General features: G+C 32.7%; 2 protein-coding genes across 2 annotated transcripts in view; both read right to left on the bottom strand.

Moving 5' to 3' along the window:
• LOC127706687 (uncharacterized) overlaps positions 1-17,059 on the bottom strand; it is a 399,723-nt gene that overhangs the window by 133,673 nt on the left and 248,991 nt on the right. The window lies entirely within an intron of this gene.
• LOC127706148 (uncharacterized) overlaps positions 12,286-17,059 on the bottom strand; it is a 41,001-nt gene continuing 36,227 nt past the window's right edge. Inside the window, exon 9 of the mRNA XM_052210592.1 lies at positions 12,286-14,415. Within this exon, the coding sequence (XP_052066552.1) occupies positions 14,072-14,415 (344 nt within the window). The 3' untranslated portion in view covers positions 12,286-14,071. The remainder of the gene's footprint in view (positions 14,416-17,059) is intronic.

Consider the following 17,059-nt stretch of genomic DNA (forward strand, 5'->3'; position numbering starts at 1 on the left):
AAAAATTAGGCGGAAGAAAAAAAAATAATAATTAAAATGTCAATTGTTCTTGAACAATTGAGAGGTCTTTCCTTTTCATAATGTAAAATATATGTTTCAATAGGCGTAGAATGCATTGAAAAGCTCTTTAACACACTTAAAACCCTTAAAATATGACAAAAACACAAAATCCGCTATTAGGGACATGACCTTAACTTTGACCTTATGACCTTTGTCAAGGTCATTGGTCCAGGATGTCATTACAAAAAACCCCATGGATCTAGGATCTTTGGTTCAAGAGTAAAAGCTAATTTTGTCTTTTCAGAAACAGTTAATTGGGGCTATGCCCCTTACAGATAGGTCAAATCTCTTTGGTCATAATGTAAAAAAGTTTTGCCTTTAGGACCCAAACATTTTTCACTATTGACGATTTCTGTAAGTATAATCGTTTTTGAGATATCCAATAAAAAGTGGTTAGGTCAAAGGTCAAGGTCAACCTTGAAAAGCTTCAGAACACACTGAAAATACTTTATATAAGGTCAAAAATACATAATTCGTTATCTGAGACATGACCTTGACTTTTGACCTTGTGACCTTTGTCAAGGTCATTGGTCCCAAATGTCATTGTTGAAGACCCCATGGGTCTAGGACCTTTGGTTTAACAGTAAAAGCTGATTTTGTCTTTTCAGAAACTTAAAACAGGGGTTATGCCCCTTACAGAAAGGTCGAATCTCTTCGGTCAAAATAAAAAAAAGTTGCGCCTTAGTCACCTTAACATTTTTCACTATTTACTTATTTTTTAAGTATATATAATCGTTTTTGAGATATCGAATAAAAAGTGGTTAGGTCAAAGGTCAAGGTCAACCTTAAAAAGCTTCAGAACACACTGAAAATACTTTAAATAAGGTCAAAAATATATAATTCGTTATCCGGGACATGACCTTGACCTTTGACCTTGTGACCTTTGTCAAGGTCATTGGTCCCAAATGTCATTGTTGAAGACCCCATGGGTCTAGGACCTTTGGTTTAACAGTAAAAGCTGATTTTGTCTTTTCAGAAACCTAAAACAGGGGTAATGCCCCTTACAGAAAGGTCAAATCTCTTCAGAGAAAATGTAAAAAAGTTGCGGCTTTACGACCCAAATATTTTTCACTATTTACTATTTCTGTAAGATTAACCGTTTTTGAGATATCCAATAAAAAGTTGTAAGGTCAAAGGTCAAGGTCAACCTTAAAAAGCTTTAAAAGACACTAAAAATCCCTTAAATAAGGTCAAAAACACATAATTCGCTATCTGGGACATGACCTTGACCTTTGACCTTGTGACCTTTGTCAAGGTCATTGGTCCCAAATGTCATTGTTGAAGACCCCATGGATCTAGGACCTTTAGTTATATAGTAAAAGCTGATTTTGTTTTACTATTTCTGTAAGTATAATCGTTTTTGAGATATCGAATAAAAAGTTGTAAGGTCAAAGGTCAAGGTCAACATTAAAAACCTTTAAAACACACTTTAAATCCTTTAAATAAGGTCGAAAACACATAATTCGCTATCTGGGACATGACCTTGACCTTTTGTCAAGGTCATTGGTCCCTATTGTCATTGTTGAAGACCCCATGGATCTAGGACCTTTGGTTATATAGTAAAAGCTGATTTTGTCTTTTCAGAAACCTAAAACAGGGGTTATGCCCCTTACAGAAAGGTCAAATCTCTTCTGTCAAATGTTACAAAGTTGCGCCTTAATGACCCAAACATTTTCCACTATTCAAAACTTCTGTAAGTATAATGGTTTCTTAGATTATCCCATAACAAGGTGTAAGGTCAAAGGTCAAGGTCAACATACAAATTTGACCTTGAGGAATTTTGAAAGTCACATGAATTGATCATTGGTGAAGATCCTAGGTGGCTACGACTTACGGGTTCTGAGTTTTGATGAACAACCAACACCGGTTAATTTTCAAAGGGGCATAATCCTACCAATGAGTCGTTGAATCTTTTCGATCCAAATGTAACGAAGAACCGGGGTCTGGTCCTGAACAAATTTCACCCTTTGCTTTTTTTCTACCTATTACGGTTACGGTGTTTGAATGATAACAAGGTTTTTATGTTTCGGAGGGATAACTCCGGACCGACAAAATTTTACGACTCACAGGGTGAGTTCCGGACAGGTATTTGTAACACCGATACAAAGTGTGAACCCGAAAGCGACATGGCTTACAGTTACGGAGGGAAATTTTGTCAAAGTTTGGCGGAACAAAAAGAATAATAATTAAAATGTCAATTGTTCTTGAACAATTGAGAGGTCTTTCCTTTTCATTATGTGAAATAAATGTTTAAATAAGCGTATCATGCATTGAAAAGCTCTAAAACACACACAAAACTCTTAAAATATGGTCAAAAACACATAATTCGGAATTTGGGACATGACCTTGACTTTTGACCTTATGACCTTTGTCAAGTTCATTGGTCCACGATGTCATAACAAAAGACCCCATGGGTCTAGGACCTTTGGTTCATGAGTTAAAGCTTATTTTGTCTTTTCTAAAACAGTTAACAGGGGTTATGCCCCTTACAGATAAGTCAAAATGTAAAAAAGTTGCGCCTTTATGTCCAAATTATTTTTCACTATTTACTGTTTCTGTAAGTATTATCGTTTTTGAGATATCCGATAAATAAATTTTAAGGTCAAAGGTCAAGGTCAACCTCAAAAAGCTTTAAAACACACTAAAAATCCTTTAGATAAGGTCAAAAACACTTAATTCACTATCTGGGACATGACCTTGACCTTTGACCTTGTGACCATTGTCAAGGTCATTGGTCTCTTATGTCATTGCTGAAGACCCTAGGGGTCTAGGACCTTTGGTTCAATAGTTAAAGCTGATTTTGTCTTTTCAGAAACAGTTAACGGGGGTTATGCCCCGTACGGATAGGTCAAATCTCTTCGGTCATTATGTAAAAAAGTTGCGCCTAAATGTCCCAAACATTTTTCACTATTTACTATTTCTGTAAGTATAATCGTTTTTGAGATATCGAATAAAAAGTTGTAAGGTCAAAGGTCAAGGTCAACATTAAAAACCTTTAAAACACACTTTAAATCCTTTAAATAAGGTCGAAAACACATAATTCGCTATCTGGGACATGACCTTGACCTTTTGTCAAGGTCATTGGTCCCTATTGTCATTGTTGAAGACCCCATGGATCTAGGACCTTTGGTTATATAGTAAAAGCTGATTTTGTCTTTTCAGAAACCTAAAACAGGGGTTATGCCCCTTACAGAAAGGTCAAATCTCTTCTGTCAAATGTTACAAAGTTGCGCCTTAATGACCCAAACATTTTCCACTATTCAAAACTTCTGTAAGTATAATGGTTTCTTAGATTATCCCATAACAAGGTGTAAGGTCAAAGGTCAAGGTCAACATACAAATTTGACCTTGAGGAATTTTGAAAGTCACATGAATTGATCATTGGTGAAGATCCTAGGTGGCTACGACTTACGGGTTCTGAGTTTTGATGAACAACCAACACCGGTTAATTTTCAAAGGGGCATAATCCTACCAATGAGTCGTTGAATCTTTTCGATCCAAATGTAACGAAGAACCGGGGTCTGGTCCTGAACAAATTTCACCCTTTGCTTTTTTTCTACCTATTACGGTTACGGTGTTTGAATGATAACAAGGTTTTTATGTTTCGGAGGGATAACTCCGGACCGACAAAATTTTACGACTCACAGGGTGAGTTCCGGACAGGTATTTGTAACACCGATACAAAGTGTGAACCCGAAAGCGACATGGCTTACAGTTACGGAGGGAAATTTTGTCAAAGTTTGGCGGAACAAAAAGAATAATAATTAAAATGTCAATTGTTCTTGAACAATTGAGAGGTCTTTCCTTTTCATTATGTGAAATAAATGTTTAAATAAGCGTATCATGCATTGAAAAGCTCTAAAACACACACAAAACTCTTAAAATATGGTCAAAAACACATAATTCGGAATTTGGGACATGACCTTGACTTTTGACCTTATGACCTTTGTCAAGGTCATTGGTCCACGATGTCATAACAAAAGACCCCATGGGTCTAGGACCTTTGGTTCATGAGTTAAAGCTTATTTTGTCTTTTCTAAAACAGTTAACAGGGGTTATGCCCCTTACAGATAAGTCAAAATGTAAAAAAGTTGCGCCTTTATGTCCAAATTATTTTTCACTATTTACTGTTTCTGTAAGTATTATCGTTTTTGAGATATCCGATAAATAAATTTTAAGGTCAAAGGTCAAGGTCAACCTCAAAAAGCTTTAAAACACACTAAAAATCCTTTAGATAAGGTCAAAAACACTTAATTCACTATCTGGGACATGACCTTGACCTTTGACCTTGTGACCATTGTCAAGGTCATTGGTCTCTTATGTCATTGCTGAAGACCCTAGGGGTCTAGGACCTTTGGTTCAATAGTTAAAGCTGATTTTGTCTTTTCAGAAACAGTTAACGGGGGTTATGCCCCTTACGGATAGGTCAAATCTCTTCGGTCATTATGTAAAAAAGTTGCGCCTAAATGTCCCAAACATTTTTCACTATTTACTATTTCTGTAAGTATAATCGTTTTTGAGATATCGAATAAAAAGTTGTAAGGTCAAAGGTCAAGGTCAACCTTAAAAACCTTTAAAACACACTTTAAATCCTTTAAATAAGGTCGAAAACACATAATTCGCTATCTGGGACATGACCTTGACCTTTGACCTTGTGACCTTTGTCAAGGTCATTGGTCCCAAATGTCATTGTTGAAGACCCCATGGATCTAGGACCTTTGGTTATATAGTAAAAGCTGATTTTGTCTTTTCAGAAACCGAAAACAGGGGTTATGCCCCTTACAGAAAGGTCAAATCTCTTCGGTCAAAATGTAACAAAGTTGCGCCTTAATGACCCAAACATTTTCCACTACTCAAAACTTCTGTAAGTATAATGGTTTCTGAGATTATCCCATAACAAGGTGTAAGGTCAAAGGTCAAGGTCAACATACAAATTTGACCTTGTGGCATTTTGAAAGTCACATGAATTGATGATCATTGGTGAAGATCCTAGGTGGCTACGACTTACGGTTTCTGAGTTTTGATGGCCAACCGACACCGTTTTATTTTCAAAGAGGCATAACCCTACCAATGAGTCGTTGAATCTTTTCGATCCAAATGTAACGAAGAACCGGGGTCTGGTCCTGAACAAATTTCACCCTTTGCTTTTTTTCTACCTATTACGGTTACGGTGTTTGAATGATAACAAGGTTTTTATGTTTCGGAGGGATAACTGCGGACCGACAAAATTTTACGACTCACAGGGTGAGTTCCGGATAGGTATTTGTAACACCGATACAAAGTGTGAACCCGAAAGCGACATGGCTTACGGTTACGGAGGGAAATTTTGTCAAAGTTTGGCGGAACAAAAAGAATAATAATTAAAATGTCAATTGTTCTTGAACAATTGAGAGGTCTTTCCTTTTCATTATGTAAAATATATGTTTAAATAAGCGTATAATGCATTGAAAAGCTCTAAAACACACACAAAACCCTTAAAATATGGTCAAAAACACATAATTAGGAATTTGGGACATGACCTTGACTTTTGACCTAATGACCTTTGTCAAGGCCATTGGTCCACGATGTCATAACAAAAGACCCCATGGGTCTAGGACCTTTGGGTCATGAGTTAAAGCTTATTTTGTCTTTTCTAAAACAGATAACAGGGGTTATGCCCCTTACGGATATGTCAAATCTCTTCGGTCAAATGTAAAAAAGTTGCGCCTTTATGTCCCAATTATTTTTCACTATTTACTATTTCTGTAAGTATTATCGTTTTTGAGGAACTACTGCTGATAGATCTATGATATTTTGTGTGAAGTTGCATTGCTATCAGTACATATCAGTTTGATGACTATTTTGAGACCCTGTCCCCTAGGCCATGGTTCAGTGACTTCCAATTAATTAGCAATTTTAAATGTTAAGTTTTCTGCTTAAGTTAGATTGATTGGAACTACTTGTGATAGATCAATGATATTTTGTTTGAAGTTGCATCACTATCAGTGCATATCAGTTTGACGACTATTTTGAGACCCTGCCCCCTAGGCTATGGTCCAGTGACTTTCAATCAATTAACAATTTTCAGTGTTAGTTTGATAGGAACTACTTACAATAGACAATATTTTCTATAAAGTTACATTGCTGTTTGTACATCTCAGTTTATCAACCATTTCGAGGCCCTACCCACTAGTTGGTTCAGCGACTTTGAATTAATTAGCAATGTTGCTGTTCATCAGATTGTCTGTTTCTGAATTTTATGCCGACAGGCGAGATATATCTCTGTGTCAACATTTTATTATTCTCATTATTTTGAACGATCTTCAGCAGTATATATTTAAGAAATAAATATTTGTGGTTTAAGTTGTGTTACTGATGAAATAGAGGATGAGTTTGATATCTACATACAACTTTTTGTGTTATTGTACGCAGATGATATAGTGTTATTTTCTGATAATGAATCTGATCTACAGTTGCAATTAAATATATTCCATGAGTATTGCAGTACCTAGAAATTGAAAGTAAACACTAATAAAACTAAGATCATAATTTTTTCTGGAGGTAGATTACCCAATAATATTTATTTTAAATATGGTGGTAATGCATTGGAGATAGTTAACGAATTGACTTACCTTGGGTTGAACTTTTCAAGAACAGGTAGCTTTATGAGTGCTAAGAAAATTTTAGTTCGAAAAGCAAATAAAGCAATGTATGAAGTATTGAAAAAGGGGAGGTTGCACAACTTGTCAGTGAAATCTCAATATGATCTCATTGATAAAATTGTGAAGCCAATCCTCCTATATGGATGTGAGATTTGGGGTTTCAGTAATACTGATATTATAGAAAGTGTGCATTTGAAATTTTGTAAATTATTATTAAATCTTAAGAAGTTGACACCTTATTTTATGATTTATGGTGAACTTGGTATTTATCCCATGTCTTTATATATACAGCTGCGTATGGTTAATTTTTGGCCAAAAATTGTAGATAGGGATGATAGCAGGATTGCAACAATAATATAGCAGACTGTTCATCAAAAGGTTTAGCTTACAAATTATTTAAACAAAATTTTGTATATGAAGAATATCTGAATATTTTAAGTGATAATGATAGAATAACATATTGAAGATTTAGAACGGGAAACCACAAGTTACTCATTGAAACTGGTAGATGGAATAAAATTGAACGTAACTATAGATATTGTAATTTATGTCAATGTAACGAGATTGATGATGAATTTCATTACATTTTGCAGTGTAGTTTTTTGGCAAATGTTCGAGCACAATATTGGATACTTTTTTCTTGCACAGAATTAATATACTAAAGTTTAGAAAACTGTTTCAGTTAAAATACAAAAATAAATTAAAAAAGCTGTGCAAATTTATCAGATGTATAAATTTTCGGTTTATTCCTTCAATGCCTACACCTTTTGATCTGCCGACAAAATACAAGTAGAAAAATGTAGGCATTCGGGGAATAGTGTCTTATTAAAATTAAGGTTCATCAAAAGGAATTGAAAAATATGGCCGTGTTTACACCACAAAATCTACTATGAGTACAGACAACCTGATACATCTAGGAAAGTTTTAAGGCATGGCAGGACCTAGATATATAAAAGTTATATGTAGTCTATGTTTCAGAAAATTAAAAACTTACCTGGATTGTGATATGCATTTTTTTCCAGTCTGCAGAAGATAGCAAAATAAACAAACACATGAGTTTCATTTGATACGGTCCACTCAGTTATACAGTTTAAATCACCTATTGTTTGCAGATGTCTATTGTCCATCTATTGTCCATTTAAATCAATACTACTCATAACATTTATTATATAAGGAGAGCTTCTCAAACCTCTTTCCCAACTTAGTTTATTTTGGCACCTTCTGCAGGAATGAAAAAAAAAAATGAATAGCAAAATCCAGAAAAGTTTATAATTTTCTGAAGGTGCATAGGTTTGTCTGTACTCAGATTAAAATTTGTGGTGTAAATACGGCCATAGTAGCCAAAAAGTTATGATGAACCTTAAGTGTAGTCAAATCAAACAGTAATTATAATCTGTGCAGGTAAGCTGAGTTTCCCAATTAAAATTTCAGGTAAAATTCTTATTTTCCTGTTTGTTTGCAATAAACTAATATTTTGTATTTTTTTCTGTATATATGTTTGAAATGATTTTTTTAAGGAATGATAAAAACACTCTTCTTTGACAGCTAAGTAAATGTAAACGAAAGATGAATATATATTTATTCGTGTTCATGATCAAGAATATAGATAATATTCAAGATAAGAAAAAAAGCACATAAATATCAAAGCACTTGTCACAATAACAAATAAATTAAACATACATGTCTTTGAAATTTACAACATGAATATAGTCACATATTGCCATCACAAGTATACACCATATTGTCAATTTAGTCCTAATGAAGGAGGTATGGAACAGCACCTACAAACTGAACTGTCGAAATCTCTAGTACGTTCTGGTATCGGATCTTTAGGTTGAAGAGTCTATCTTTAATTTCCCTGTATTTTCGCTTATTGGTTTGCTCATACATTAAATATTTCTATGAATAATACTTTAAAATTTATATGATTTTTATTTATAAATGTACTATTTAAGTCTTATATGCATGATTTTTTTATTAGTTGTTATTCTCGTTTGAATTGTTAAATACATTTGTCATTTCGGGTCCTTTTATAGCTGACTATGTGGTATGGGTTTTATTCATTGTTGAAGGCCGTACGTTGACCTATAATTGTTAATTTCTGTGTCATTTGGTCTCTTGTGGAGAGTTGTCTCATTAGCAATCATACAACATCTTCTTATTTTTATATTAAAACAGTCGTTCTTTCATTTATTTGTTTCAATTTTAATTTCTTACTTTGCATTTTAATACTATTTTCCTTAATATCAATTTTTAACTTAAAAGTTAATATCATTATTCCATTTCATTTAAATTAAATTTTTATTAAAAAAAATATATATTTTTATGGTGAAAAATAATTTTTACCTTTAAACTACTCTTTTCCTAATTATCAAATTTTGTTCTAAAACAACACCAATTTATTAAAACAACATCTATTCAATTTTTTTTGTAGGCATTCGAGGAATAGATTTTGTACGAAATGTAGGCATTCCAGGAAGACACCAACTTTTCAAGTGAGTCTTCCTGGTTAATCACCACTCGTCGTCACTAATGTTTTATTATTATTATATTTTTTTTCATCCCATCTTGTCATGTGTGTTTATGTCATTTTATAACTTTTGATGAACTTCTTAATACCATTGTAATTATATGGTGTTTAAGAATTAAAGAATCTTGAATCTTGAAACTGTTTTTTCTGCGTATACTTGATTATTGTTTTATTAAAATAATGTCTTATCTTGTAATATGCGTTTTGTGACCCCATTTGATGGAAAATAAAACATCTTCTTCTTTTACTTTCTAAATAGTATGTGTTTAATATAAATCAATTTCACATCTTTACATTACAGGTTACAACATTATAAAAAGTCGTTGGATTCCAATATACGTTAAGAAAATTCTGCCAAAAACTGTGCTTTCTCATGGGGATTTTATGCAGAATCATTATCTGAAATTTATTGTAGTTTGCAAAAAAGTCAAAAATAGAGCTCTAACTTAAGAAAGTGGATACCCACATTAAAAAAAAGTTGAGGCATAATCGAGTTATTGAAGGATAAGTACATGTTCATTTTTCATATTCTTGCGGATCCCATTGTAATCGGATGGTCATTATGGAATTCCAAGAAGTTCACAAAATAATTTAATACACAGGCAACATTTAGTGTAAATTTCATTGGTGAAATTAAGACGACAACATTATTAGAATAGTACATATAAAAATTATAATAATTAAAAGATAATTCTCAATTGGTTATGACTTTCGTTCGGAGTTACATGAGCAAGTACCAACCAATGAATCAATCAATCTATCAATTAATTAAATCAATCAACCAATCAACCAATCAATCAATCAATCAATCAATCAATCAATCAATCAATCAATCAATCAATCAATCAATAACTACTCTATCACAAATTTACTGTATCCACTTTGTAGTTATTGCATGTATATTGTCTAAATTTTGATATTTGTTTTGTATATGAACTTTTTAATTCATCGATCATTTATACCGAAGAAACATGTTATTTTTCCAACTTTTTAAGTGGTTACATGTGAAAAAAAACCCTTTCTTCTGAGGTAGTGATTTTACACCACCCAGGTGTGTGAGGGGGGGTAGCACTCAAATACATATTCAACCCAATCACAATCTTTGTGGGCCTGTCCGAAGTCAGGAGCCTTTAATTGTGATGTTGTCGTCGGTTGCTGTCTGTCATATATGTTTTTTTTTCGTTTATTGTTTATCATACAGGGGCGACCATTTGACATTTTGCGCGGGATATAGGGGTGGCAGACGGGTTTTGAAAAAAAAATCTGACCTGGTATAACAAAAAACAAATAATTTTAAAAGAACCACGCAAAAAAAAAGTTATTAAAGAATAGAATCACTAGAATACCAACAAGTGAAATGTACTGTTGTTTTCCCCCGGCTGACTCTCCTGATCAAGGTTAAACTCGAAAAGTGCTTCGGACGCAATAAAGTGATAAAGTTTTCCAATTTTGCCATTCGGGGCCTATTTCGGTATGGGTTTTACAAATTTATTAATGCTCTACGGTGACCTATAGCTTATATCGACGTTATTTGGTCTTTGATAGATTGTTATTGGCAATCATACGTCCTCTCTCTATTTTTTTTACCTATCAATTAAGGCGTGAGCTTCAATAATGTGCCAGAGTATGGTTACTTATCTTCTTTCGCTTCCTGGTGACTCATCATCATCTCATCTTAAGATGGTATGTTAATCCCCGATTTGAAGCGTGAACTGTTTTTTAATTGATGTGAATACGATTTAACAGATTACAATCCAGAATGTTCGTGTAATATTGCCTGATGGACATTATTCATCAGTTCTAATTATTTTCGATTCTACTAACCTTCCAAAACGTAAAAGTATAGATCATGCATCCTAATTGTGAAGATTGTTAAAGTCTTTTTCATTCGTCGGCTTAAATAATATTGATCTGATAGCCACTGTGTATACTTTAACGGCCGGGCTAGTTTTCCTGTGAGTTAGGTAGTATTTCCCTTATTAATGTGATATAATAATGAAATATACATATTTTTACCTTCTTTATAGTATATTTCATTGTATAATTTAAATTTGTAATCCATTTAATATTTAAATATTACAATGCTATTTCTTATTATAGATAAAAAAAAAGAAGAAAATTTGTAAGTCTTTGTTTCATTGATCATCTTATTTCAATTCATAAGTCAGGCGGTCTTTGACAACTACATGCCGATATTGCTTGTTAGACAACAAACTACGTTGACATTTTTCAATTTTAATGACTATGAAACAAGATTTATACACATTCTTAATATTTAAACGAGAAATACATTACTACATGTTAATCCCCGATTTGAAGCGTGAACTGTTTTTTAATTGATGTGAATACGATTTAACAGATTACAATCCAGAATGTTCGTGTAATATTGCCTGATGGACCTTATTCATCAGTTCTAATTATTTTCGATTCTACTAACCTTCCAAAACGTAAAAGTATAGATCATGCATCCTAATTGTGAAGATTGTTAAAGTCTTTTTCATTCGTCGGCTTAAATAATATTGATCTGATAGCCACTGTGTATACTTTAACGGCCGGGCTAGTTTTCCTGTGAGTTAGGTAGTATTTCCCTTATTAATGTGATATAATAATGAAATATACATATTTTTACCTTCTTTATAGTATATTTCATTGTATAATTTAAATTTGTAATCCATTTAATATTTAAATATTACAATGCTATTTCTTATTATAGATAAAAAAAAAAGAAAATTTGTAAGTCTTTGTTTCATTGATCCTCTTATTTCAATTCATAAGTCAGGCGGTCTTTGACAACTACATGCCGATATTGCTTGTTAGACAACAAACTACGTTGACATTTTTCAATTTTAATGACTATGAAACAAGATTTATACACATTCTTAATATTTAAACGAGAAATACATAGAACTAAATACAGAAATTGAAACAAACTGTCGTTTTTCGTTTTTGTTTTGTGATATCAAAATCGAAAAACGAAAACACTTCCATTTTTCATTTTTTGTTTTAAGATATCAAAAACAAAGAACGAAAAACTTCGTTTTTCGTTTTTGTTTTTGAGAAATCGAAAAACGAAAAACGAAAACACGTTTGTTTTTCGTTTTGGTTTGTGAGAAATAAAAATGAAAAACGAAAACACTTTCGTTTTTTGTTTTTTGTTTTTGATTTTTCTAAAATGATGCAATACCATTGTATGGGCAATTGTTCCTTTGTTGGAATAATGAGTGAAAAATGAAATGAATTATCTATCAGATTAACATCACACACTGTTAAAAATGTCTACTTGTTTAACCATGTACATATAAATAGAGGATGCAGTATTGTTTCGATATACATTATTTTTTTATATTACCACCATTAAGTGTTCATTTTACAATTCTGTTCCTTTTTTCTAATTCAGTTTACGTGTTAATTGATTATATCGGTGTCTGAGCAAAAAAATAATGAGCCAGACTTTTGTCTAAGAATTTCTAGTCCTTTTTCTATAAAAGTTCATCGGAAAGTTCTAAGACCTTATACTAGTAGATCAATATTCAATGCCTACTCCACAAAAATACAGGATGGTCTTGAGTTATAGATTCTATGTGCTAGCGTATTGTATCATTTTATTAACCTTACAATTTTCACTTTATTTGTCTTTGTACTTTCACTTATCTTTTGGTCGTAAGATTCAAACATGGCGCGGTATTTGTACATCCAGCTTTCAGGTTTGTTTGGCTTTGGGCGTTCCTGATGCGGGTGTGTCCCGATATTCGATTCGGACGCATGCGCTTTTAATAATGTTGTTTTCATCTTTTATACTCTTGTGTACTTTATTGGGAAAGGATATATATATATGTGATTATAGTTTACTATACTGTATGTACTATCAACCACACATTTTTTTGTTGTTGGCGTCTTTGTCAGATTTTGAATATGTTTGTTTAAATTTGTTAAGTCAGTTGTTATGTATGTGTGTTATGTATGTTTACAGTTTGGCTGCTGGCAACTAGTAATGGTCACGTTTACCAAATATGTCTGTTGTGGTTGCTCATCCAATTTTATCAATATAATGGAACTATAAACAACTGTCGTACAAGTGGTAGGTTAAGCGAGCTATAAAACCAGTTTCAACCCGACGTTTTCTTCAGTAAATGCCCGTACAGCGTCATGAAGTTGGCAGTTGTTTTCCATTCGTTCTGTTGGCTGATATATTCAAGCATTTGATTTTGTCAGGTTTATGGACTTCCCCTTTTTGAATTTACCTTGGAGGTCGGGATTTTTCTAAATACTTTTTTTTCGCTGGAGGAATACATGCTACATATATCATTTTGTTATATTCAAATTCAATTGAATTACTAGTACAATGTACATACATTTACAAATGTAATACACATTCAATTAACTACGCATTTACGTATACTTTATTAGTTTATGTCTTTGATATCGTTTCTTTTTCCTTCATATATTCATCTTTAAATTAATGTGTTCTAGTGACAAGCGTCGGAAGATAACTGAAAACGCAACACTAATTTAAAGATTCCACTCCGAAAGATGTACGCATCAGAACCTGTAACCCTCATCCCATTTTACATCTTTTAAAATATTTTGCTTTTGAGTTACTAAATAATTTTGCTATATTAAAAACTACATTGCTTAAGAAGTAATATTAAGCATAACACTTATAAGTTTGTGCGCTCGGTTTTGAGATATAAGAATTATAACTTGGGGGAAACGGGAGTAACTAACGGTTTTTGGTGAACGATATGTGTAAGAAAGTTACAATATGTATTATAGTACATCCATCTGAAGTCATCCGCTCGATTTTACCAATTTAAAATGTAATCCATAAAATTTATTTTTGCTATCTAATGTTGATAATATCCCTAATTTTACACAGACGTCCCGTTTTCAGGTTCATAATATCTGCCTTAGTTTGACCCGGATAAGACAGAGCAACGATATCGTCATCCAATAATGTTATATTGTACGGTTTTTTATCGCCAAGGTCATAATACACATGTTGTTTATTTTTAGTATTCATGACAATCAGTTTGTGTTGTTTGTTCACATCACCTATACATCCAGCAATCACAAATTTTTCATTCATCTTCAATATAACATTAATAGCTACTCCTGGAAGCTGTTCAGCAATATCTGGTGTGCAGGCTGTGGATGGTGTCTGGGCTTGTTTCAATAGGTGTACATCTATAAAAAATTTTAAAGTAATTAAGAAATGTTTTATCCAGTGTTTGTCTAACCCGTGTTAGCTGGTCATAACTTATTGTATCTATATTGAGGATAAATAATAATGATAAATATGTATTTCTAAAATACAAAAGGAGTCAACTATGCATCAAATAGTATCAAACATTTATTTGACTACAACATAGCATTTAGTTTGTTTTCAGATATTGTATTTAAATGCCATTTGACAAGGTTAAAATTGAAAAGTTGAACTCATAAGAATCTTTTAAAATGTTGCATTTTGCAGGTTTATTTTCATCTTAATTCCTCAAAGACACATAGCAAAAAACACATAAATATTTTAACACTATACAATGTGGTGTGCATGGTTGAACCAAAAACCCTTCTCTTGGACATAACCAAATACCATGAAAACAGGACAACCAAAAATCATAAGTTGACTAGATAAGGTCAATACCATGGCACAAAAGACAAATATCGACAAAGAAACGTTATAAAAATACACATAAAACTAAATACGGAGCAACATCAACCTCACCAAAAACGGGGGTGATCTCAGACACTCCGATTCTGCGTACTGACGTTGTTTAGCATCTTAATACCGTGTTATAGTATTCTTTTATTTGTCTTTATTAATATTATTTTACTGTTAAGTCTGTTTTTTGTGATATCCATTTGACGTGACTCTGTATCCCGTCATACTTTAAACGACAATACTTAAAACCTTCCATCCTTTATGGGTGGATTTTACATAGATAAATAAAATCGTATAAAAAAAGCAAAATGAGGATGTTAAATTTGATGTATGCCTTTTTGTGCTTCTTTGTTACATTCGTTTTTTTTATAGTGATTAAGATGATAACACAATGTTGACTGCTGTACCCCTATTTTTGACATTTTTACCTATTGTGTCTATTCGATTTGTTCACGCATCGCTGTCAATATAATGTAATTTGATGCGACTGCCATACAAGTGAGAGGTTTAGCTAGCTATAAAACCAGGTTCAATTCACCATTTTCTACATAAGAAAATGCCTGTACCAAGTCAGGAATATGACAGTTGTTATCCATTCGTTTGATGTGTTTGAGCTTTTGATTTTGCCATTTGATTAGGGACTTTCCTTTTTGAATTGTCCTCGGAGTTCAGTATTTTTGTGATTTTACTTTTTCCGAAAGGGTGAATTTTCAAATTAGAGGAAAAGAAGACAGGAATGTTGCTAAGATAATTGGAAAAGGTCAATTTCAACTTTACCACTTAGAATTCCTGGTTCAGTAGATTCCTTGAAAGCAACACCCCCCTATCACCGAAATCATGATAGGAAACTCAATCTCGGGAATATTGTTTCAACAGTGAGATATATGTACTCCATATTCAGCAGATACTGGAATTCTGCACATGTTTGTGATAGTAAATCTCACACACAAACACACACACACAAAAACACACACACACAAACACACACACACACCGTCTTCTGTAATCCCTCATTTAAATTTTCAAGGTTTGCTTAAAAAATCTCTCTAAAACAACCTTTTTCAAATGGGTCTTCTAAATGGGTCTATTTAATATCAAACAGCTGTGCCGTCTTTACTTGGAAAAGTGGTTTAAATCAATACAAATTAGTTAGAACCTAAGAAATATTGTAAAGATGTAGCAGCAAAAATTTCGGAAAATAAAACAAACAACACAACACTTTTAATTTTCTTGACAAGCATCAAATGGTTCTTAAGGTAATTCGAAAACCAACTACAAATTTAAAATTAAATATAATATATGTATGAACTCCTTAGGGTTTCTACATTAAGATGGCCTATAAAACTTGGTCTTTAGCGATAACGACAAAGAAAATTTACCAATTAAAATTCTTCTAATATTGTACAGAGCTAATTGGAAAAAGACTTTTACGACAAAAGAGACGATTTTTCATTCCCTATTGTTAATTTTCTTTTTTTAGACGGCGATGTTCCTTTGGCTCCATCATACGGTGTTTATATATCCCAACTCGTTCGTTATGCCCGTGTGTGTAGTGATGTCATAGATTTTAACGAACGTAATCAATGCATCACTGGTAAATTATTAGGTCAGGGATTTCGTTACCATAAATTACGTAAAACTTTTACTAAATTCTTTCATAGATACAAAGATTTGATTAGAAAATTTGGCTGTACCTGTAGAAAACTGATTAAAAACGGTATTTCACTTCCTAAATTTTACGGTAATATTGTACTTAAAGCGCGGAAATCACTATGCGATCCGTGTAAACTCATCGAACCTTTAAACAAACTTATTAGTAAAGGTTATCTTACCAATGTTGTAATTAGATCTTTGAATATAGTTTACATTGGCACTAATATCGATTTTGTCATCAGCAAATTAAAACATAACTAAATTTGTATTCTTTTCAAACGGGATGTATAAAAACACACCCACGTTCGTTTTGATCTATAAAGAGGTTAAACTCCTAACTATCCTACTGTCTGTCGATACATTTATTTTTGGCATTGCACTAGTCATGTCTTCTTTGACTGTCCATGACGTTAAAATACTAAATCCCTGGGATGTGCTTTAGTTGATTTTAGTCTCTGATGCATGATTTTTTATTAATAATTGTTTTGGCTTTTAAATAGCTGTCAGTAACTGCGA

Source organism: Mytilus californianus, unplaced genomic scaffold (genome assembly GCF_021869535.1).
Source record: "Mytilus californianus isolate M0D057914Y unplaced genomic scaffold, xbMytCali1.0.p SCAF_6, whole genome shotgun sequence".
Taxonomy (NCBI): Eukaryota; Metazoa; Mollusca; class Bivalvia; order Mytilida; family Mytilidae; genus Mytilus; species Mytilus californianus.